This window comes from Stenella coeruleoalba (genome assembly GCF_951394435.1).
Source record: "Stenella coeruleoalba genome assembly, chromosome: 15".
NCBI classification, from domain to species: domain Eukaryota; kingdom Metazoa; phylum Chordata; class Mammalia; order Artiodactyla; family Delphinidae; genus Stenella; species Stenella coeruleoalba.
The window spans coordinates 68,255,818-68,280,173 of NC_137161.1; the positions used below are offsets into that span (position 1 = coordinate 68,255,818).

The 24,356-nt window shown below is 45.8% G+C and overlaps 1 protein-coding gene across 2 annotated transcripts in view; it reads left to right on the forward strand.

Moving 5' to 3' along the window:
* PRKCB (protein kinase C beta) overlaps window positions 1-24,356 on the forward strand; it is a 312,009-nt gene that overhangs the window by 226,184 nt on the left and 61,469 nt on the right. For both annotated transcript variants that reach the window (XM_079899045.1, XM_079899044.1), the window contains exon 9: window positions 4,233-4,379. In XM_079899045.1, coding sequence (XP_079755171.1) covers window positions 4,233-4,379 — 147 coding nt within the window. The remainder of the gene's footprint in view (window positions 1-4,232; window positions 4,380-24,356) is intronic.

A 24,356-nucleotide genomic window follows, 5' to 3' on the forward strand; every position in this document is an offset into this window, starting at 1 on the left:
CTCCTGCGACCAGGAAAGGAGCCTGCAGGCAGAGTCACGGGTGGAAGCGGCAAGCAGCCCCAGGTATAGGGAGGAGAGGGCCCAGGGGTCTCGGCCGGAAACCTGGAGCCACACGCGTGCCGCGTAGCCTATTCTGTTCAGGTGGTTCGAGAGCCAGCCTGCCTGGATTGGAATCCCAGCTCTGTCCCTTCCTTGCTGGGTGCTGAAGGCAGGTGACTTTATTTCTCTGAGCTTTTGATTCCCCACCTGTATGTATCGTGGCACTTCTGGCCTCCTGTGGTTATGTGAAGAGTGAGTGAGATGGCATTTAAACCAGTGTCCGGCATGTCATATCATTCAGATGTCAGATGGTTATTATCCTTAGCAGCCCTCTCCCTGCCTCACCACCGCCCGGAATAAATAAAGCTCAGGACCTGCTCCTTCGGTCTTTGGAAGGGTTGCTTGGGGGCTGGGGAGCATCTACGTGGACCGCTAGCCTACAGAGGTGCCTCCCGCCACTGCTGGGTATGGGAGTGCCGTTGGAGCTCCTTGTAGGGGTGGAGGTTAGTTTAAGCCAAGAAAGGCATTCCTCATCTGAGATGGGGCCCTGGAGCCAGGCAGCCGGGACGCCTTCACTCTCCTGTAGCGCAGTCTGGGAACAGGCAGGGCTCTTTGCTCAGAAGCGTGTCTCTTTGCTTTATCTTTGAGCACCAAGTCCTAGGGCTCTAAATTACAGACATGAAAAGGTAGCCATTAGTGTATTCCTGTTTCTGAAGCCGTATCCAACGCAGCAAGATAGAGGATCATTTAAATTTGGGCCTCAATTTAAAAATGTTTGTTCTTTGATGGAGGACCTGCTAGGCACGAGGCCGCTGGGAGACATGGGACGTTCGGAGGAACACAGGACAGGGTTCTTGTCCCAAATGTTTTTAGAACTGAGAAGGTAACAAGAAGGGGGAAGAGCTTAGCGTGAGACAGCAGGGTGTGGTGGTGATGACGGTCAACTGGAGACCCCTTGTCCCGTCGAAACGCCCCATCCTTATGGATGGGGCCCAGTTTTGCCAGATCTGCTTCTTTAGAAGAAGCCGGGATTTGGGTTTTTGTAGGACATCTCCTGATTTTGAACAGATCTCAACTAATTTAAATATTAGTGCAGACCAGACCGATAAGGCTATTAGACTTCTGATCCAGCATCTAGAGGCTGAGATAACATCTGTCTTAGTTCAGACTCTTATAACAAAAATACCATAGACTGGGTGGCTTAAACAACATTTATTTCTCACAGTTCTGGAGGCTGGAAAGTCTAGGATCAAGGTGCCAGCAGAATCGTTGTCTGGTGAGGGGCTGCTTCCTGCTTCATGGCCCTCTTTTTGTTTTGTTTTGTTTTGGCCACGCCCAGAGCATGTGGGATCTTAGTTCCCTGACCAGGGATAGACGCCCCCTGCAGTGGAAGCTCGGAGTCCTAACCACTGGACCACCAGGGAAGTCCCCATGGCCCTCTTCTTACTATGTCCTCATGTCGCAGAAGGGGCAAGGGGACTCTTCTGGGGTCTCTTCTATAAGGGCACTAATCCCACCCATGAGGACTCCACCCTCGTGACCTAATCTCTTCCACAGGCCCCACCTCCTAATACCATCATGTTTGAGGGTTAGGATGTCAACATAGGAACTTTCAGGAGACACAAACATTCTCGGTCTATAGCATGTAACTGTGAGAAGAGTCAAACAAGCAAATTGAGATGGAGCGTGGAATTCAGAGGAGAGAAGGTTGCTTGAAGGACTGAGGAATCAAGCTGATGGACACTTGCTGCTCCTTGAAGAACAGGGAAAAAATTTTCCTCTAAGCAGTCAGATGGAGAAATGGGGAAGTGTGTGCACCTCACTCATGCTCCACTGGCAGGGGTGCTGGGACCTGCAGGTGGATGGAAGCAAACCTCAGGGCTGGAACGGAGACTGGGGACCAGGGACAGTCAGGATGTGGATCTTCACAGGCTGGAGATTGGAGTGTGTGAAGTGGGTGGGTCCTGAGTTGGGACTCAGAGAAGGTGGGAGACAGCATAATAAAGCAGGGATGGTGGGAGGGAGGGAGGGATATGTTTGGATTGGGATAGCCTGGGAAAATCTCTGGGGGCTGGAGGGTGAGAATTTGGGATTATGGGAGGACATGGCCCTGAAAAAGCAATGCAACTTCTGTTTGAGGCTCTTTTCTTGTTTGCAATTTCCCTAATGATCTGGTTTTAACTACCCCCTCTAGGCTTTAACCCCCAAATCTGTCTCCAGTTTTTGGTGGGTTTTTTTTATGATTTTTTTTTGGGCTGCATCGGGTCTTTGTTGTTGCGTGCAGGCTTTCTCTAGTTACAGCGAGTGGGGGCTACTCTTTGTTGCGGTGTGCAGACTTCTCATTGTGATTGCTTCTCTTCTTGCAGAGCATAGGCTCTAGGCGTGCAGGCTTCAGTAGTTGCAGCACGCGGGTTCAGTAGTTGCGGTGCACGGGCTCTAGGGTGTGCGGACTTCAGTAGTTTGGCTTGCAGGCTCTAGAGCGCAGGCTCAGTAGTTGTGGTGCACAGGCTTGGGTGCTCCACGGCATGTGGGATCTTCCCGGACCAGGGCTCAAACCCGTGTCTCCTGCATTGGCAGGCGGATTCTTAACCACTGTGCCACCAGGGAGGTCCCTGTCTCCAGTTCTTATGTCATTTCTTAACCCGAAAACCACATAATACAACTGTTTACTTGGTATTTATTTACACTTGATCGTCCCAGAGACGTTTAAATCTTAACATATCTTTAATACAAGATAACTGGACCAAGAATGCTCACAGCAGCCTTGTTAGCAGCCAAAAAGTGGAGACAACACAAATGCCCGTAACAGAAGAATGAATAAATGTAAACAGTGAACGCTACTCAGCAGTACAAAGAACAAATCACTGATTCAAGCAACAGCATGAGTGAATTTCAGGGCCATTAGGATGAGTGAAAGAAGCTGATGCTAAAAACTACATACCCTATAGAGGAAAACTTGACACTCTCACAATACTTCCGATACCAAGTGTGTGGGTTTTCCACACCAAGAAGTCCTCCAGTTCTCTGTGGGCACCAACTAGGTGTTCTACAATTTAATTCAGTTTCAGCGCTAGTTACCTGGAGTTAGTGCAGACCCCATAGGTTAAGGGCTCAGTCCTGCAAGACATCCCCCACTTTAGACTCCAATCGCAAATATTCTGGCCTCCTATTCTCCCCTGCCTTCACAGCGTTTGCTGCCATTCTGAGTCATCATTCTGCTGCTCACAGCAGCAGGCCCCTACCCCGTTGCACTGAGGACAAACATGGGCCTCATCCATCCATTTATCCAACAAAATATTTAACTAGAAAGTGTGCTAGTTGTCAGAGCAATTGCGGAGAATGAGACATATTCCCTGCCCTGGCAGGTTTCCAGTCTGTTGGGGAAGACAAGTGAACAGACAGTTATCATGCAGTGTAAATGGGAAGTGAGGTGGATGAAGGGAGCACATAGGCACAGCCCATCCAGACAGAGAGAATCAAGGAAGGCTTCCCCGAGGAAGTGAAAACGTGGAGCGGGAGGTAACTAGGTTGGCGAAAGGGAGAGAAGAGTCATCCACACAGGAGCAGCAGTAGGTGCAAAGGCCCTGAAGTGGGAGGGAACTGGGACTCAAAGATGTGAAAGGAGGATGAAGCTGTGTTTCAGGGAAGAAGGAGCCGAGAAAATGTTGAAGAGGTTGGAGAAGCAGGTAGAGCCTGATCGTACTGGGCCATCTGGGCCAGTGAAAGCACCGAAGTCTTTATCCTAAAAATCATGGGTCACTACCAAAGCATTTTAAGCCGGTGGTGACTGGGTTGAGTATGAAGAAGTGGAAGATCACTGTGACTACATGTAAAGCCCAGTGTGGAGGGAACCAAGGTGGGTTGTCCAGGTGAGAGATGATGACAGGTGGTAGTGGTGGAGATGGAAAGAAGAAGGCATTCTAGAGACAGCTGGGAGGAAGCAGTGCCTGTTCCTGGTGGTGGATGAGACACGAGGGATGAAAGAGGAGTGAGGTGCCAAGGCTGGCCTCCACGTTTTGGGTCTGCACTGTGGAGGCTGGGCCATGCTTTTCACCAAGCTGGGGGCATGCCCACTGCAGATCCAACAGAGCCTGTCCTAGCAGGTACTCAGCTTGCGGCCTTTACGTGAGTTTGAGCACGTACAAGGGCATCCTCAAACTCTGATGATGTTTTCTGTGTGCTTCTCCCTCCAGAGGGCCAAGATCAATCAGGGGACCAAGGCTCCTGAAGAAAAGACGACTAACACCATATCCAAATTTGACAACAACGGGAACAGGGACCGGATGAAACTGACCGATTTTAACTTCCTGATGGTGCTTGGAAAAGGCAGCTTCGGCAAGGTACAGTATGGCTGGGTGGTAGCACCTGCTCCAGAAGGAACAGCTAACAAGGCAGGCACGTTTGCTGTTCATATGGGGCTTACATTCCAGTGAGTGAAAAGTAAATAGAGCTACACTACAGTTGGTAACGAATACTGTGAAGGAAATGAATGGAGTGCTGTGTCACAGACAGATCAAGAAGGGACCCACTCAGATTGAGGAAGTGACGTAGAAACTGAGACCTGAAGGATGAGAATGAACCAGCCATACATTCAAAGAGCTAGGAAGGAATGTTCGCAGCGGCGAGAACGGCAAGTGCAAAGGCCCTGAGGTAGGCAAGGGCTGGGCACATTCTAGGCACCATCAGAAGGTGCTGGGGCCAAAATGTCATCAGCAGGGGGAGGTTGCAGGACGTGAGGTTGCAGAGGTGGGAGGGGCCTGATCATGCAAAGCCTTAGAAGCTGTGATGAGAAGTTTGGATTTTATTCACAGCGCAGGGGGGAGCCACTGAAAGTCTTAAACAGAGAAGTGACATGATCAGATTTGGTTTGGGAAAAGATTACTCTTGCAGCTGAGAATGGAGATGGTTCTTTTCGAACAGCAGCACAGTTGAAGGATGACCTGGGACTCGTAGAGTGATTCTGGATGCTATTATAGGTACTAGGAGATGCAGTTTTACTGAAGTTGAGATTGTGTTATAAGTATTCCTGACGTGTTTAGTGTTGTGAGTCTTTTAATCCCTGTGTGTGCCACCAGTATGTCTCATATCAATCTCAGACCATGAACTGAGGTGTGCAAAAATATCAAATTTCTTCCCCATCTCTGTAGCTTAAGTCAAAAATCTGGGAGTTATCCTTGCCTCCTCTTTGCCCTCCCCTTACCCCAGCCGTGCATGATCCATTAGTTAGTCTGGATAGGTCCTCCTCCAAAGCATATCATGAATTTACCGAGTTCTCTCCATCTTCACTGATGCAGCCCTAATCTATGCCATACAATACCGTCTGGACCACTGCAGACATTCCTAACTGGTTTCCCTGCTTCCACTCTTGTGACCTATAATTAATACACTTCTATGCAGCAGCCATAGTTATTTTTAAAAACTTACATTAGGTCAAATCACTCCCATGCTTAAAACCCTCCAATGACTTCACAAGGAGAATAAATTCTATACTGTGTCCTTGGCTTACATGACCCTTTAAATTCTGATCAGTTTAAATTGTTCTCTGTTTGATACCCTCTTCTCCTTTCCTTCTCCCCATCACCCATTGTGCTTGGGCCGCATGAGGTTCTTTGAGACATACAGAGCTCCCTCCTCTCTTCGAGCTTTTGTGATGCTGTTCGCTTTATTCTTTGCAGAGCTGGCTCTCTCTTGTAATTCCCATCTCTACTTAGATATCACCTCTTCTGAGAAGTCTTCCCTAACTACCACTGAAAGAGCCACTCATTCATTCTCCATTATATTGAACTCTCTCCTAGCACCCATCACCAGATGATACTTCTCTTGCTTGTTTGTTGGTTTGTCTCCTTGTTCTAAGATCTGAGCTCCACCAGAGCCAGGAGCTCTGTCATGTTCACCGCTGTACTTCCAGTGCCTGTGGATGAATTCATTCAGGGTCTAGACTGAGTGCGTGAATTTTCTCTATGGGCCACAAGGTCCATCCGTCTGCTGTGATGGACTAAGGAATCTGAGGTTGTGGCCCAAAGTTTGAAGAGCCTCGGCAGGGAGTGAGAATAGAGAGTAGGAACACGGAATAAGATTACTGAGCAGCCTGGAGGTCCAAAAGGCTAGAGAACAAGCAGTAGTGATGGTGGAGGTCCATGCCGCTGTGTCCTTTTTGCCAGCAGCTCTGAGCAGCCTGGGGGTGGAGATGGAGAAGTAGATGGTGGATTTGAGCTAAGGATGGCGATCAGCAGGATCGGTGCCCTAGAAGACCCCAGCGATAAGGGAGTCAAGGCTTCTGGGAAGAGGGATGCCCACTGCAGATCCAACAGAGCCTGTCCTAGCAGGTACTCAGCAAAAGTGTCCTGAATAAATGAGTAAAAAGGACATCCAGACTGGAAGGAAGTCAAAGCAGAAAGAGGGTTATAACCTTGGGGAGGAAGAAGGAGTCTAGAGGCCTAGGGATGAGAAACAAGTGGGTGAGGCCAAGAGATTTAAAATGCTAGGAAGACTAAAGGCATTTAGATTTCAAAGATGGGGGGGTTTCCCTGATGACAAGGAAGAATGAAGCCTAAATGAAGAGGAGGTTCTAATAAGCTGAGGCTGTCGGGGAGTTTTAAAAAAATTAAATTATATTTTTAATAAGCAGTGTTTTCACGTGGTTCATAATTAACATTATATTAAAAGGATAAACACTGAGAAGTCTTTTGCTCCCACTCAGGTTCACATCCTTCTGTGCCCCCTCGCTGCTACTGCCCTCCGTATACAAGCTGTTTTGTTAATTTGCATCTTTCCAGTTTCTCTCTGCTAATTTAACGAACAGAAATATGCATATTTATTCTTGTCCTTGTTGCCTCAAAAGTTAGCAGACCACACACATATTTCTTCACCTTCTTGATCACTCCACAGTACAGATTGGAGAGTTTTTGATTGAGGAATGGAAGTTCTGGAGGGTCTTACAGAAAGGATTGGGGTTGGGGGGTGGGTAGAGAAGTGGGAGAGTGGGTCTTGGGGAACAGTGAGGGAATGAGAGAGAATAGATCATATGTTTCCATGGAAACTGTTATACTAATTGAGAGTTCTGTTCCAGACTGGGGATGTGGTATCAAATCACAGAGGAAGACAACAGTATGTCATGAAAGCAAGCTAGAATAGCAAAAACCTCTACCGTCCTTTAAAACGTAGAGTAATCCTTTGCAACTCTTGTTTTGCCAGTCGCGGTTTTAAATTAATGTGGTTTTATATTTGAATGCCTACTTTTACCATTTTTCAGTCTTGTGGGATATATACATCAACCCCCTTAAATGGAAGAACACAGCAGCAGTAACTGCTCCCCCGCCAAAGATGAAAGACAGGGACCGTTGGGTAATCTGTTCACACCTCCCCTCCCGCAGGCCCACTGTATCAGATCTGGCCCAGAAAAACATGCTCTTAGAGACAGTAATAATTTGTGGAGCGACTAGGGAGAGACACAAGCATTTTGCTAAGACCTATGAAAATGAAACAAGGGGCAAAGCAAGTGTGAAGGCCGTTGAGTTCCAAACGAGTAAACCCTGTTTCAAAAACTTTAAAAAGAAGAAAAATTTGGAGAGTTTGCTTTCCTGACCACGTGAAAGTGTTTCCCTGGGAGCGTTACCGCACCAGGGCAGGGCCTCTTGGCGTGTCCGGCTTACTCGGAGATAGACGCCCTCTAGAACTTTTGTTGCAGAGCGTTTGCGCGTATTATTCATTTGTTATTTAATGTTTATTTTTATAGCTTTATTCTCTCTATTTTTTTCTGATTTCTTGAACCTTTGACTTCTGCTTTGCCAACCTTTACACTTTTCAAGAATTTTACCTCTGTGGTTGTCGAGTGATTTCTGCAGTTAAAACTGTGCTCCGGATATATAAATTGGGCAGATGTGCACTGTTCAGACTGATTATACAAGTGGGGCTTATAAAATAAACACAGCAAGTCTCTGATAAGGTGTATACACAGCACAAATACAGCTCTGTACCTTACAGACTTGATTCCCCTAATTCTAAAGTACCATAATAAACATCCATTGGATATTTAATTAATACTAGTATCACTTGCTTTCTGAGACTTCAGATGTGCTTGTGGTACTGATTTGTATGATCCAGATGTTTTTAGAAAATCATGCCGGGAAGTTCGAATGAGGGCTTTCTTATTATTTTCTTATACTCGTGGACTCCTGCCTGTGGAGGATACTGGCCTGCTGGGGGGTTGGTGGTGTGGGGAGGGCAGGAACATGTTGTGGTGGACCTAGAGCTCACATAAAGAAGCTCGAATCCAGCAGCACAGAAGAGCTATCATAGGAAAAGATCAGTAATAGAAAAAAATGAAAATAGCCCAAATGTTTATCAGTAGTGTGAAAGTTAAACATATAATGGTGTCTCCATGATACCTTCAAAAGGATGAGGTCTTTGTGTCTCTCGTATCTCTGTCTGTCTGTCTATCTGTCATCATGGACAGATGTCCATGACACAGTATCAAGTAAAAATAGAAGCAAATCACAGAACATTATGATTAGTAATCTAAAATACACTGTACACAGAATAATTCTATTTATGGAACATACTCATAGCTCCTACTCTCTTTGAAATTCCCCCCAACATTTTATTAGGAAAAACTTTAAAAATACAGAAAAGTTAAAAGAATTATACAATGAACACCCATAATACCCAATACCTAGGTTCTGCAGCCAGCATTTGACTGTATATGCGCGATCACATGTCTCTCCAGCTCTTTGTCAACCCATTTTTTAATGCATTTCAAACCAAGATGCAGATAGCGGTACGCTTCTCCCCTGAACTCTTCAGCATGCATATCATTTAACCAGAATTCAATATCTGTTTTTGATCATTTTAAGGTAATAAAATTTACATACAACAAAATGCACAAGGAAGTGTATCATTCTATGAATTTTGAAAAATGCATACTTAAAAACCCAGTGGGAGTATAAACGTTGATCAAAAAAAAAAATCACACTAACAGATATAAAGTACAGCCGTGATGTTTGCCGTGTGCTGGGAGAGCCTGCGGGAGTGGGATCGGCCCTGGCCAAAGTCAGGGAAGGCTTCTGGGAGGAAGAGGCTCTTGAGCTTTATCTAAAGGATGAGCTAAGTTAACTGTGCAAAGAGGGGAGGGAGTAAGTGGAAATCTCAGAATGTCTCTTCTGGGACTTCCCTGACGGTCCAGTGGTTAAGATTCTGTGCTTCTAATGCAGGGGCCATGGTTTTGATGCCTGGTTGGGGAACTAAGATCCCACATGCAGCGTGGCAAAAAAAAAAAAAAAAAAAAAAAAAAGAACATCTCTTCTTCCAGACCCCACACACCTAACCTCCTTTATTAGTTAGGGTGGATCCAACTGCCATAACAAAAAGACCCCTACATCTATACTGGCGCCGCCGCAATAGAAGTTTAATGTTCATTCATGTAACAGTCCAAGATGGGTGTTCCTGGCCTCACCCACGCTCTCCATATGGTGATTAAGTGACCCAGGTTCCTTCCATCTTACACAGCCCCATCAATCCCTACAGCCTTGTTTTTGTCTATACTCAGAGTGCGGGGGCGGGGAAAGAGTACAGAGGAGGCACAAGCTGCTTCATAAAAGCCTTGGTTTGGAAGTGGCACCCATCACTTCTGCCTACACGCTATTACAGAGAATTTAGTCACATGACTCAGTGCAAGGGACGCTGGGAGAACAATTTTGATGGAAAGATAGTGGTCTCAGCCATACGCCCTACTTCTCAGCTCTGGTTGGAATTCTTGGTGACATGAAAGACCTTCTGACTTTAACCTTTAGAACTCCCAATTTTCATGTCCCACAAACAAAAAACTTTAAGCTTCTCTTCTCGATGACATTTCCTTGTGTTCAAATCATGGAACGTGCCAGGTGTTAGTGCTGCTTTTCCTGAAGCATAGCATAAGCCAGGAATAAATCAAGTAGGAAGAAGTCAGCAGCTTATAAAATTAAAAGGAAAAGTGGCAAGTCTTTAGAAACTGAGTGCCCGGGTATTACATTTATCTCTTCAAAAAGTCCCATTCAGGTCTGCTGCTCTGTATGCATCGAAGATGATCAGAAATAAAAAGCTGAGAGGTGAGAGGCAAAACCATTAAGCCTCCCTTCTGGTGTTTGACTTTCCTAGAATAATGCCCAAGAGGCTGATGATATTAAGTGCTTGAGTGTCACTAAGGAGGCCATTTAGTGTTAGCCAGTGGCCCCTTTCCTATAGCACCCCAGAGACTCGGCATTTGTGTGCCACTCTCCAAGGTGCTGACACCAACTCCCTTGGCTCCAGATTCAGACCGTACAAAAGGGTTGAGTATAGCCTTGGCCAAGCTTCCCAACTATTACCTATTTATGCACTTGTTTTTATATTTTCTGTTTATTTTTTTAAGCACGTACATACCTCCTTTATACTATCTTAAATATTTTCTCTCTCTCTTTTTTTTTGGCCGCGTTGCGTGGCCTGTGGGATCTTAGTTCCCTGACCAGGGATTGAACCCTGGGCCCTCGGCAGTGAGAGCGCAGTCCTGAACTCTGGACTGCCAGGGAATTCCCCTTAAATATATATTTTAAATTGATTTAATGGACTGCCTTTTCTTCTTCTTAGCATTGCCCTAAGTGATAATGTATTCGAAATCACGGGCTTGATCTAGCAGTCATATATTTATTTTAATATATTCTTAGGAGAGTTTATTAAAAGAAAAATAATTTTGTCCTTGTATTGCCGATGGTAGAAGTACCACATTTTTTGAAAAACTGCGTTCAAGATCTTACACTCACATGACAATCTGGTACTTCAATTACCACTGTATTCCTAAGAACATGAAGTCTTTTGCTACATTTTTTGTGTATATCTGGAAGCTACAGAACGTCTCTAATCTTCCCTCTCCCCTATATCCTTTCCTTTAGATGAGAAGCATGTTCAGCATTTCCTGTCTCCTTAAAGATGTTTTCTGTGACCTTGACTCTCCCTTCGCTGTCCTGTACTCACTGACTATAACCAGAGAATCAAACTGCTCTTCTGAGATCTGCTGCCTACACTTCCTCCCCACTCACCTGTGCCTTATCCTTTTGCCTTGTGACTTCTACTCTCAGCTACTTCTGAACCGCCCGTCTCCCAGGTTATCAGTGATCTCGTAGCTCCTGACTCTCCTTACTGTAGGCCAGGCTTTGTTGTAAGTGCTTTGTATGTTTCGGCTCGTGTTTATGCTGTGATGTAGCTACTTATATCCCCATTTTACAGATGAGGAAAGGAGATGCGGGAAGTTGAAATAAGTTGGTAAAGTCACAGAGCTCGTCAGGGACGTTTAACGGACCAGGTTTGGTTTAGATGCGTGTGATCTTAGGCTCTTGATTGCCTTGATACTTAAAACTTGCATTTCTAGTCTCAACAGTGGTCGCCTTGCCATGTCACAAACATATTCTAGAAGGTTAACCGTTTTCCCCTCTTATTTTCTCCTTTCCCCCTCTCTGCTCTTTGCCTATAAGTGTAAGCAGAGTTTGCTGCCTTGTTTTCATCCTGAGCCTTTGCCATTAGACAAATGCCACGTGCATGGTGATGGGAGCCTCCAGATTTTCTGTTCTCCCTCCTCACTCTGTGTTTGTCAGTTACCTATGCATGTGCAAACACCCGTTGGCACTGTGAGCCATCAACAGGGATTCCTGGGAGGGCTCCTGAGAATGGGCTACTCTCTTCTAGAGCCTGCCCTTCTCACCTCCTCTACAGGCTTCAGCTCACGGGGTCCTCCAAGTCTTGGAGGCACCTGTAGTGCGTGTGGTTCCTCAGCTGGTTTCCTTTCCACCATCACCGTCCATTTCTTGTAACCCTCACCAGCTCTACCTCCCATCCCCACCCTCTACAATTCCACTTGCCCATCTCCATTGCCTCCAACTTTTGAGCTCCTACTAAATGCCAGGGATCATGCTGTGGCTTTATCTGCATCACACATCCTATTATTTCTCACCACAGTCATGCAAGGTAGTTACTGATGTTAACCCTATTACACCTATTTGGAAATTGGAAGTCAGAGAGATTGAGTGACCTCCCCGAGACTACACAGCTGGGAATAGGCAGGACCAGGACTTGAAATCAGGTGTTGTGATTCCAGTTGCCTCTTTCCATCCCTAACAGCACTCTTCTCTACTTTTGGGTCCACTCATCTCCACCAAGCTGCTAGTCTTTTCGTTTTTGAAACAGTTTCAAAACCGCTACAGAGACTTTTGTGGGTTCTTCCTTACACCATGAAAAAAAGTTAAAACCTGTATCTTACGACTGCTTTGGCATCAGGACAAATGTATTAATATTGCATGTTAAAGCAGTTTCTTCAGCCCAAAAGTTCATTTTTTTTTTTCTTGTGATTCTAAAAGAAAGTAAAACACTTTCATGAGCCCCTACAGAGATCGTGGTCCCCGGTGTGCTTGAAGTTGGCCCTGGTGGCTAACACTAGCTCCCCAACAGCACACAACCTCCAAGCTGTCTCCCCCAAAGCCACTGGGGTCCTTAATTAGTGTGTGCTTTGAGTTTGGGCACAAGAGGACAACCCAGACAGAGCTCCAAGCCCCGGACTCCAGTGTCTTCTGCTGCATCCAAGTGCAGCACTGAATTAACCGCAGGAAGAAAGTGCCTGAGGAGATGAAAAGGCAGTTTCGTTTCTACCGGTAACAAAGGCCTTTTCTGAAGTCCCAGCGCTCCCGCTGTGGGAGTCTATTCCTAATTTTAATCTCATTAGCAGTGTGGCTTCACTGGCGCACATATACGTCCATACATTAGAGGTGGTTATATAATCCTACAGACAAAAGCTCTTCCCTTTACTTCAACCTGCTTTGCTATCTTCCTGCACCATATGGTGAGTCCTGTATCATGTGGTTCACAGAGAGCTCAAAGGCTTCGCTACCTGTTCCCTTAATCCTCTTCCAGAGAACCTGTTGACACTTGCTGTCTGATCTTGGACTCCTGCCTTCTCTTTGGTTCTGTCCCAATTACGGCACCTTCGTCCCGGCCCCTAGTCTTTCGTATGCAATTCTGACTGCTGTGGGGGTTTTTTGCCAACTCATTTCCCCCAGTCACGGTGAGGCCCTTCCACTCTCTGAATTCATCCAGGTCTCTCATCAATGAAGTGACTTACTGCTTCTCTGTAGCCCCTACATTCACCCCTCAGAGGATAGTAAATTACAGAACAAAAAAGCGTAAGGGTCTGTTTTCCCAATAAAATGAATTATATCAAGGAAAGGGAAACATCTGGAATTCAGGTTTCCTTGTCAAGCCACAGGGAGTAAAGGGGGATTTATTGGACAGACATGGCATGTTCCTGTGTGTCTTCCAACATCCAAAGGCAGGAAGTGCAGCTGGGACCAGAAAGTTCCAGGAACCCAGCATTCATTGTCTCCATCCTGGGGACCCCAATCTGTCACCTTGGCTTCTTGCTGACGTCTCTCACTGTGGATGTGCATCCGTGTTACCTCCTTCAGCCTTATGTCACTTCTCAATTCTCAATGTCTAATCCCCAAATCTAGAGTAGTCTAGAATTTAAAACCCCAGGAAAGAGACTGATGGACCAGTATGGCTCAGTGATCATGTGATCCAGTTAGCTGTGGCCAAAGGGACAGGTCACTTCTCCAGCCATCTGTCAGGAAGGACAACAGGAACAGACTCTCTGAAAAGCAAATGTGATGTGGGCAGTTCCTCGAAGAGAAGGAAGAAAATATTGTCCGTCTGGCACACAGGCCAGTGTTTCCTTTAAGTCTGTATATTCTTCAAAACGTTGTCTGGCTCTTTGGGAAAAATAATACAAAGTTAAATCTAGTCCTCTTACTGAAGGGCCAGATAGAGCCTATTAACAGGGAAGCTCTGTCTCGGGCAATAATTCACAGCCTCTGGTCCAATTATTGTGCTGTCATGGTTCACCCTCCACACATCCATCTCAACTGCATCTTTATGTGCTATTTCAGAAATTCTAGACCTGTTAAGATATTGAAGCCCTGTTTACTAACAACATTACCCATAATCTTTTCTACAAAAAACGTGATAGCAGAGACCTATAGATTTTAATCATCCAACACCCATAGTAAATATTTTGAATGTACACCTACAGATGGTTAATATAATTAAACATGCCATAGTTTGTTTCAATCCTTCCCTGCCCCTCAGCTCTGTTTGTTATTATGTATTGACCTCATTGAAAATCACTGCAGAGATTGTATTTTGAGTGCTGAGAACCCGTCTAAGCATTTTATATGCATTGCTTGTTTCATCTTCACAACGATCTTTTGGGGTGGGTGCTGTCATTATCCCCATTTTACATGAGGGAATGGAGGCTCAGAGAGTTGAGAGACTTCCAGATTCATGCAGTGGTGGATGCAGGTCCAAACCCAGAGAGTCTGGCTCCCAAACACATGACCACTGTGCCACCCAGCCTCAACATGCTCCACTCCTGCCTTGGAGAAAACCCATTCTCCATTAGTCTGTGACACCAATCATAAAGGGAGGCCTGTGTGCACAGAGCAGATCAGATTATAGGGCAACAGGCTTCCTTTGTGCGCCTAATAGTTGAAATGAATGACAGACCCTTAAGGGTTTCATTGCGTTTTCTTTTGGTAAAAGGCATCAGTTATTGGTTTGTTTTCCCAGGAACTGTTTAAAAAAGAGTCAAATTAAATCTGCTTTTATTTTAACCATCTAGTTTTGTCAGATATAACATGTGATTCAAAGAAAATTGACTAAGCAAACCTACAGGACACCAGCATTGATTTGAGCTCAAGAGAACACTTCAATAACTCGAATGGATACCTACCGATTCCACCATATCAATTCTATGATATCAATAATTAGAAGTGATACAACCCAGAGTTTTGAAATAATAGTTCTTTTGCATTTCTTATTACAACCCAATCAAACACTTCTTATTAAATCCAACTAAGCCTCTTCATTTAAAACTCAGGGCTCGGCGTTTCAAGTTTAAACCTTCTTATTCCCTCTCCTCCCTCTTTCCAGCAGTGACTGTGAGTCATTCCTTCCACGGGTGTAGTGACATTTGCTTAACAATAGCAAGTCCACATGAGCCAGAGATGACTCGGCGGAAAGTACCTCCATTCTAAACTCCGTTTCACACTTCCACTGGCTTTCTCTGCTAGTGGGCAAAAATTCAACTTGATTAAATCTAATGTGTGACATGGCATCACTTTAAGAGGCTTAAATCTTAATGACACGTGTCACCCTGACCTCTGATCTGAAAACTCAGTTTATCTACCACCCAGTTCCATGCCTCCCCCATTATCAACATCCCCACTAGAGTGGTACATTCATTCCAGTCAATAAGCCTACACTGACACATCATGATCACCCAAAGTCTGCAATTCACATTAGGGTTCATTCTTGGTGGTGTATGTTCTGCGGGTTTGGACAGATGTATAATGACATGCATCAACCATTATAGTATCATACAGAGTAGTTTCACTGCCCTAAAAATCCTCTGCACTCTGCCTATTCATCCCTCCCACCCCCTACCCCCTAGCAACCACTGATCTTTTTACTGTCTCCATGGTTTTGCCTTTTCCAGAATGTCATATAGTTGGAATCATACAGTACGTAACCATATAAAGAGATTTTATTTTAAATATGGAAAACCTTACATAATAAATCATGAAATAACCCAGTTGATCTGCACACTATCACTGCTCTTATTTTTGTCTTACCAACTTGAAGATTGTATCCAAAAAGTGCTTCAGTCCTACCCAGATCCACACTATTAACTCCCAATTAGCACCTTTTCCCCACTATACCACTTTTCAATTTTTCCTGAAGTACTTCCTCAATTTGCAAGTCCACCCAGTTGCTCCTCTAGAGCAAGCTATTAGAAGCCAGGAACCGTTTCTAGACTGCTGACTTCCAGTTTGCTGCTAGAGGCGAATGCATTTGATTCCCCCAAACCACATGATTTCATATTCGATTAGCGTGTCCACCATCAAATATAAAATTTAAACACACATATGTGTGGATACATACGCTTAGAACATCGGACCCAAAGTTTGAACAGTAACAATACACTTTGGGGGATTAAAATTAGGGCCTTAAGATAACCTAGAACATGTTAGGACATCTACATGTCTGGTGAAAGTTGAAAGTTAGGAGAACCTCAAAAGGTAAAGAATTCATCAACTCTGATGAATGTAGTGTACTGAGTTCTGTCTATATGTTAAGCTCTTACGACACGTATCGTTGAAGCATCATCATGGGGGTGGACTCTTGTCTAGATTTATCCCCACATCTACTTACAAGGTCTCCTGGTAGGAATGGCTCTGCCCCTCATTCCAGGCCTCTGGTTATCAGGGCTTGGGTGGCTTAAGCCGTCTCTTCATCCCCGGCTCAGTCTGAAGGAGGACTCTGCTGGAGAAGATGAGTCTGTGACGGCCTGGAATCCAGGGTATATCGTCGCTTCCCCATTCAGAATTTCAGAAGATGACAGATGGTCTGCTGATTCCTCAGGGAAGTCCCGTTTGGACTGAGCATGTAGCTCCCCGCAGGGGCGTCCCCTTAGCCTCTCCCGGAGGGCTGGTGCCAGCCCCACCTCTAAACACAGACAGTAACACCTTGCCCTTCATTCTGGGCTTCGCATAAGGATCTCCTGGGAAATAGATTTTGCAGAAATTTTGGTCTATTGCTCTAATTCACTTTCTGCCACCTGGAGACTGTGGGAAAGAGCCACTGTACCCACCATTCCTCTTATTCTCTGTATTTATTCTTTCACTTTAACCATATGGCTTTCTGTGTGCAGGCTCTGAGTTTTACCTGCGTTATGTCACTCTGACAACAGCCTGCTGAGGGAGGAACTATCATTATGCCCCTTTTACATATGAGGGAACTGAGACTCAGAGAGGCTGAGTAATTTGCCCAAGATCACACAGCAAGCACATGATAGAGTTAAACTTTGAACTCGTGATTCCAGAGATGAACTTGTACCTACTGTGATTTTACAGTTCTAATTAGATATGAACTTCCAGCTTATCAGATTCTGTCAAGGTCAAAATCACATTCTTATGTTAAACAGCTTGTCAGGATACCTGCCATGCTGTAAAGAGATGACGGTGTGTGGACGCTCACCTTCATTTAGTAACCTGGCCGCACCCAAGTCTCTCTCAAAATCCTACTCCCGAGTGAGCAGACGTCCTTGGAAGAACAGTGGCCAGTGTCTGCCCAGCGCTCCAGCCCCTGATTGCAATACCATCCTGATGGCCTCTGGCCAGCTCATCACCTCGTCCTCTCCCAGGGCAGGCCACACAGGAAGGTCCCAGATATTTAGAAGGTTCCGATTTAATTGGTCTGGAGTGGGGCCCAAGCATCAGCCGGTAAAGGCTCCTCAGGGAATTCTCGTGTGCAGCCTGGAGAAAGAGGAGCTCAGTACGAGCAGGCGAGGCAAACCCAAGGAAAGGGTGGGGGAGGGGAGGAGACCGGATTTGCCTTCAGACTTAGAACTGAGCTGATCTAAAGTACTCTCTGCTCTGCAGGTCTTCGGAGGGACTGGGTAGAGCCCAAGCAGGAGACAGTCCCAGAGGGTGGGGGACCAGAGGGCGGGGGACTCTCAAAGAGACAGAACCCTAAAATAGAGGAGGGTACACACCTTGCACCAGATCAGACCCGCACCCCACCTTGTCTACAAGCCAGTGTGGCGGGTGTGGGAGAGGCCGGGAGAGGGGCTCGTGGTCCCCCTGGAGGCCTGCACTGTACACACCCGGCTTAACTTGCTTCTCCATCCCTCTCCCGTGCACCCTCAGCTCCCTGCACCTTACCCATCCTCTCCTCTCAAATTAGTGTTCGGGGACACTGTGAGCCCCAAATGTGTCTCTCTCTGTCTCTATTTTAGATGCACCATCTGAGTTCATCAAGTTAGCATCTTTTCCAGACACCCGTGTGTTAGTCAAGCTTGCAGGCTCCGACAGTGCTAGATGGTATGGTCTCTCCTCTTCTGACCCTGTCATAGGGATGTTATTAAGAACATTGTCCACGGCGGCAACGCATGTTCAGGATCCATGTGAGACATTTCCTTTAGGCCTAAGTTCTAGGGAAAGCTTATTTTTCTCCTCAAAAAATGATTTTCCCTGTAGAAAATAGGAACTTCTGTTATCATTTCATGTACCTCTGGTTGCTTTGGCCTCTAGGAAGCTGATAGTCCAACACACACAAACACACACGCTATATTTATAATATAGGCACACACGTACACGCTATGTGCTGTATACTCATTTTTAACCAGATTTATCAAGGTATAATTTCCATATCATAAAATCTACTTGTTTAATATTATATAATGTTGAATGCTACCTCAAATTCATTGTGAATTATAGGTTGGATGTAGCCATAGATAAATTAAACAATGCTGAGAACCAAGTAACGAAAGATCTTTAGTGACCTAGATCTAGGGATTTTTTTTGAAACTACTTCACCCTCACTCAGATATTTTCATTCATTTATTCAAGAAATATTTATTGAGTGTCTAGATGTTGGGGATGTGACAGCAAACCAGTCAAACAAAACAGCTGTTCTCCTGTACTAGGGAGGGAGGAAAAGAAACAAATGGCGATTAATAGAATGCCAGGTGTGGGAAGAAAGACAAAGTAGTGGAAGGGGATGGGGAGTGACAAAGGGGCTGCAACTTTAGAGAAGGTGGTCAGGGAGGACCTCTGCAAGGAAGTCGCACTGAACGAGGTGAGGGAGCAAACTCTTGGGTGTATCTGGGGGAAGGATCCTGCAGGCAGGACAGAGTGTACGTGGAGGTTGGGAGCAGGTAGAGTGGAAACAATTATCTAGGAGGCAATTGCAGGAGACCAGGGTGGGGATCGTGGTGGCTTAGATCAGGAAGGAGGTTGGGTATGGCATGTACTTTGAATGCAGAGCTAACAAAACTTGTTGATGTCCTGGATGAGAGATGTAAGAGAGACGAATTAAGGGAGGCTCAGTTTGGCTTTGGACTTGCGGCAGGTGTCTGTTGAAGTTGGAGGAGTGGGGAGCGGGGCCTTGGTCCCTAACTATCTCTGCCCTCTCCCCTTAGTAAGCACATGGACACACAAGTCCCTCGGGGCAAATCTCCTTAGCCAGTTGAGAGCTGGAAATTGATGCTGTGTACAGGGATCACAAGTGGTCCCCTTGGTCCTTCTCTGAAAAGATGAAGCTGATGATAACCACTGTAGTGGATAGAATTGTCTCCCCTCAATATATATTTTCAAGTTCTGACTACTGATACTGTGAATTTGACCGTATTTGGGGATAGGGTCTTTGCAGATGTCATCAAGTTCAGAGTTCAGACGGGATTAACGTGGGCCCCGATCCAATGACTGGTCTCCTTATAAGAAGAGGAAATTGGGGCAGAGACAGGGAGGAGCGCCGTGTGAAGACAGAGGCAGAGATTGGAATGATGTGTCCATAAACCAACGATTGCTGGCAACCACATAAGCTGGGAGAGAGGCATGGAATAGATTCTCTCTCAGAGCCTCTAGAAGGAACCAACCCCGCCAACACCTTGATTTCAGACTTCTGGTCTCCTTAACCGTGAGAGAATAGATTTCTGTTGTTTTACGCCACACAGTTTCTGGTTCTTTGTTATTATAACTAGTACAAGTCCCTAAGTACTCATCATTTGCCCAGCACGGAGCTGAATTAAGGTGTACAGTTTGCATACTTTATCCCCCAAAGTTCCCTTAGCACCACCCAAAGCTGAGCATTGCTAGTGTATCTGTTTTATAGACGAGGAAATTAAGGTTCAGAAAAGTTAAGTGACTTTCCCAAGGTCACGCAGCTAGTATGTGGGTGGAACTTGGATATTTACCAGGTCTCCTAATTCTAAAGTCCCTGCCCCAACCATGATGCCATCTTGTCCCACGGTCAAGGACCAAGGTTCCAGGCACATTTGGCCGTTTGGATTTGCCAGTTAAGTTCATCTCCATCAACTTTCTGGCTAGGAGTCCCTGGGCTACTTTGCTTTTATCTGCTGTCACCAGAGCTGCTGCTGCTGATCACATCTCTCCCAGAAGCTTCTTGGGGAACAGATGTGGCTTGGAATTTGATAAGAACGTCCCTTCGAGACAGCCTTTCAATCTGTTTGGAATCCTCACCCTAGAGATGGAGGGACAGCTGAACAAACAGCCCATGCCCTCGATGTTGGTATTAACTGAAGTGGAAGCTCCAGAAACTGCGAGAGACAATTAATAAAAAATCATGTCTACGTAAAGGAGCATTTTAGATCATGGCCATCGCCATTGCTGGTGCTGTGGCTGCTTTTCTGTCATTTTTCTCTCTCGTACCAACACTTCAGGGCACAGATGGAGGGAGTAAGATGTTCTCAAGCCACTTACTGCTTGGAAGCAGGGCCACGTCTGTCCTGTTCGTGGACGCATCACCAGTGCCTAGCATCATGCCTGGCACACAATTCCCAATAGAGCTCTTGGACTAGATGGACGAACTGACTCAGACCAAGCTCATCTTGACAAGTAGATGAGTGGTTTGATAGTGGTTGTATAAGAAATGGAGAAAGGACATAAGTGTTCTGTTCTTGACCATGAATTAGGCCACAAGGGCTGAAGTCTCAACAGGTAGGATGGGTAGGAAAAGGAGAACCGGGCCAGGATCTGGAGTCGAATTTGAAACACTTCAGCAATAATTTGCAGACAGTACAGCCTCATGACCCAACACTTGGTGCTCAGGGCTCAGAGAATCAGATGGTTAAGAGCATGGACTTTGGAGGTAGGTGACCTAGAAGGGTCACTTCCTGGTAAGAGTGACTTTGGACCACTCACCTAACTTCTCTAAGCCCTGGCTTCCTCTCCTGTGAAATGGGGATGGTAGCAGTACCTATACTACCCATCTGTGTGGAATTAAATGAAATAATGCACAGAGTAGGTAAGAAATGGGGGTGGTTATCATATCAGCCCCAAACTGGCCACCTTCTCTCACATGCTGGTCATCCCAGCGTCTTTCTCCCTGGCACACACATTGGCCCATTCCCTTTGAATGTCACCCGTTCTTTGTCCAGCCACCCGACTTGGTGCTACTGCTGCTCTCCCTGCTGGAGACATCTCAGAGGGCTGGGAGTTGGCATCTGGACTTTGAGTTCTAGAGCTTAAGAGCTCACTTCCTACAGTAATTTTAGACCAAGGTTTGTGGATCCAGGTAGTTTAATCCTAAGGGAACACAGTTGGCTTCCCTTTGGCTGGAATATGCCTCCCCCATGTCCACTGTGCTAGTCCTGGTCATTCTTCAGGTCTCAGCTTAACCATCACTTCCCCAGGGCATCTTTTGCCGGCCCACCAAACCAGGTTAAGTCCTCCATGTGAATACTCTCAGGGCACCATGAACTTCTCTTTCAGGAGTTTAATCATAATTGAATCGGACTCATTTGTGCCGGTGTGTAAGCCTCCTGAAGGGATTGTCATTCTGCATCGCCAGTGCCTGGCGCATCCCAGACACTTAATTCATGTTTACTGAACGAATAAATGAATTGGCCAGCCTCCCAAGTCCTGGGTGAGACTAGGAAAGGTGATACATTTGGAAGGCAGACTGAATTCCATCCCTGTTGCCCATCTCAATTGAAGCCTTAAAAGTTTTTCGATTAAAAAGAGCGTTCATAACGAAACACAAGAAATAAATAAAGCAAGGTAACAGGGGCCACACCTGACAAGGCTGGGTTGCATTAGGGCACATATGAACTCAGATGAATCTGTTCTAGTTGCCTGTTGCTGCATCACAAATCATCCTCAAACTCAGAGGTTTAAAAACGACAACACTTGTATATTATTATCTCTCATGGTGTATGTGGGTCAGGAGATTGGGAAGTCTCACGGGTTGCTTGTGGCTTGGGCTCTGTCCTGCAGTGGCTGGAGCTGGAGCAGCTGAGGCTGGAGCACCCAGTGCTGTCTAGGCAGCAAGCTCTTTGTGTGGTCTCCAGGCCTCTCCACGTGGTCTCATGCTGTGGCCTCACTAGCACGGTGGCCTAGGGCTCCAAAGGCAGGCGTCCCAAGAGAAACTGAGAGAAGCTGCTATCTCCCAAGTCACACAGGATCCCTTCCACTGTATTCCATTCATTGAAGCAGTCGCATAGGCTGCCCAGGTTCCAGAACAGAGGGCACAGACTGTGCCCCTTGACTGAGAGTGTCAAATATTTACAGACATGTTTTGAAACCACCACAGAATATCACTTCTTTCATGATACCGGGAAAGCTCTAGGAAGCTCTCGAAAAGCTCTCCAAGGGCAGAGAGATTCCTATGGAAAGGAAAGCTTGATTCGAATATTAAGGAGCAAAGTTCCCTTTTCACCCCTGGTAACGACTGCGGAGAGAGCGTTGGGACACTCAAAATAAAAGGATTCTATCTGTTTTACTTCTAGACACCTCCTATCCCTCATATTAAATGAATCAATTCTGATATTACCTCAGAGTTCCTCAGAGCAACAAATTTAGTGATTAGAATCAAGGGGAAGGGAGGCGCTTGTTAAAATGCGTCCTCCCAGGCCACAGTCAGAGCTTCTGGATGAGAGGTGGCGCTTGGAATCTGCCTTGTAAACAGGTACCCCACGTGGTTCTGATATAGGCAAGAGGCACCTGAGGAATGGAATTTATAAATGATGGAATTTGTCTTGTTTTAGGTCATGTACTAACCTGATGCTATTTGTCTTACTGACATTTTTATTTTTATTAAGCATTTGTACTCCTCAAGCTATAATTTTGTCTTATAGATCTTTAAAAGGTAGACATTCACTCAAGCTAGTATAAATAAAATAATAACTTTATTGGGGAGATATGGAGGTTTCTATGGAAACAGCCAAGCCTCCTGAGAGACTGGAACCAAGAGCTGGAAAGCAAGGCCTTTGCTCATTCCCTGACCTTCATTTGTTTTTTGTTTTTTTTTTTTTTGCGGTACGCGGGCCTCTCACCGCCGCGGCCTCTCCCGCCGCGGAGCTGAGGCTCTGGAGGCGCAGGCTCAGCAGCCATGGCTTACGGGCCCAGCTGCTCCACAGCATGTGGGATCCCCCCGGACCGGGGCACGAACCCGTGTCCCCTGCATCGGCAGGTGGACTCCCAACCACTGCGCCACCAGGGAAGCCCTCCCTGACCTCCTTGTTTCCCCCACACATCCGGGTCACTTTTCTTTGCCTGCATGTGGTAGGAAAGGACCACTCTAGGCAGATCTGTGTGTTTTTCTTTTCAGGATCCTAGACTGCCTACGTGGAGCATCCTAATTCCACATCTTTCAATGAGAGAATCTGATTGGTTCAACGTAGATCAGTTCTCCACCTCTAATCCAATCAGCTGTGGCCAGATAAGTCCCCTGCCCAATCAGAAGGCTCTAAGAAGGAGTTGGAAGAAATGAAAAGCATGCTAGGGTCCATATCCAAGTTAAACTGTGACCACTTTTTTTTTATTTTTAACATCTTTATTGGAGTATAATTACTTTACATTGTTGTGTTAGTTGCTGCTGTATAACAAAGTGAATCAGCTATACGTATACATATATCATATCCCCTCCCTCTTGCGTCTCCCTCCCTCCCTCCCTCCCTATCCCACCCCTCTAGGTGGTCGCAAAGCACCGAGCTGATCTCCCTGTGCTATGCGGCTGCTTCCCACTAGCTATCTATTTTACTATTTTACTATCTCACTTCGTCCCAGCTTACCCTTCCCCCTCCCCGTGTCCTCAAGCCCATTCTCTACGTCTGTGTCTTTATTCCTGTCCTGCCCCTAGGTCCTTCAGACCTTTTTTTTTAGATTCCATATATATGCGTTAGGATACGGTATTTGTTTTTCCCTTTCTGACTTACTTCACTCTGTATGACAGTCTCTAGGTCCATCCACCTCACTACAAATAACTCAGTTTCGTTTCTTTTTATGGCTGAGTAATATTCCGTTGTATATATGTGCCACATCTTCTTTATCCATTCATCTGTCGATGGACACTTAGGTTGCTTCCATGTCTGGGCTACTGTAAATAGAGCTGCAATGAACATTGTGGTACATGACTCTTTTTGAATTATGGTTTTCTCAGGGTATATGCCCAGTAGAGGGATTGCTGGGTCTTTTGGTAGTTCTATTTTTTTTAACTGTGGCCACTTTTGATAATGTAGTCACTCTTATTTTTTCCCAATCTTTTTTGAAATACATGTTCTAGAACAGGGGTCAGCAAACTACTGGTGCTGGGCCCACCAGCTATTTTTATAAATAAAGTTTTATTGGGACACAGTGACACCCATTCACTTGTGTGTGGTCTACGGCTGCTTTCCCACTACAGTGGCAAGTTGAGTAGTGGATACAGAGACTGTCCCCTGAAGCCTATGATATTTACTCTTTGTC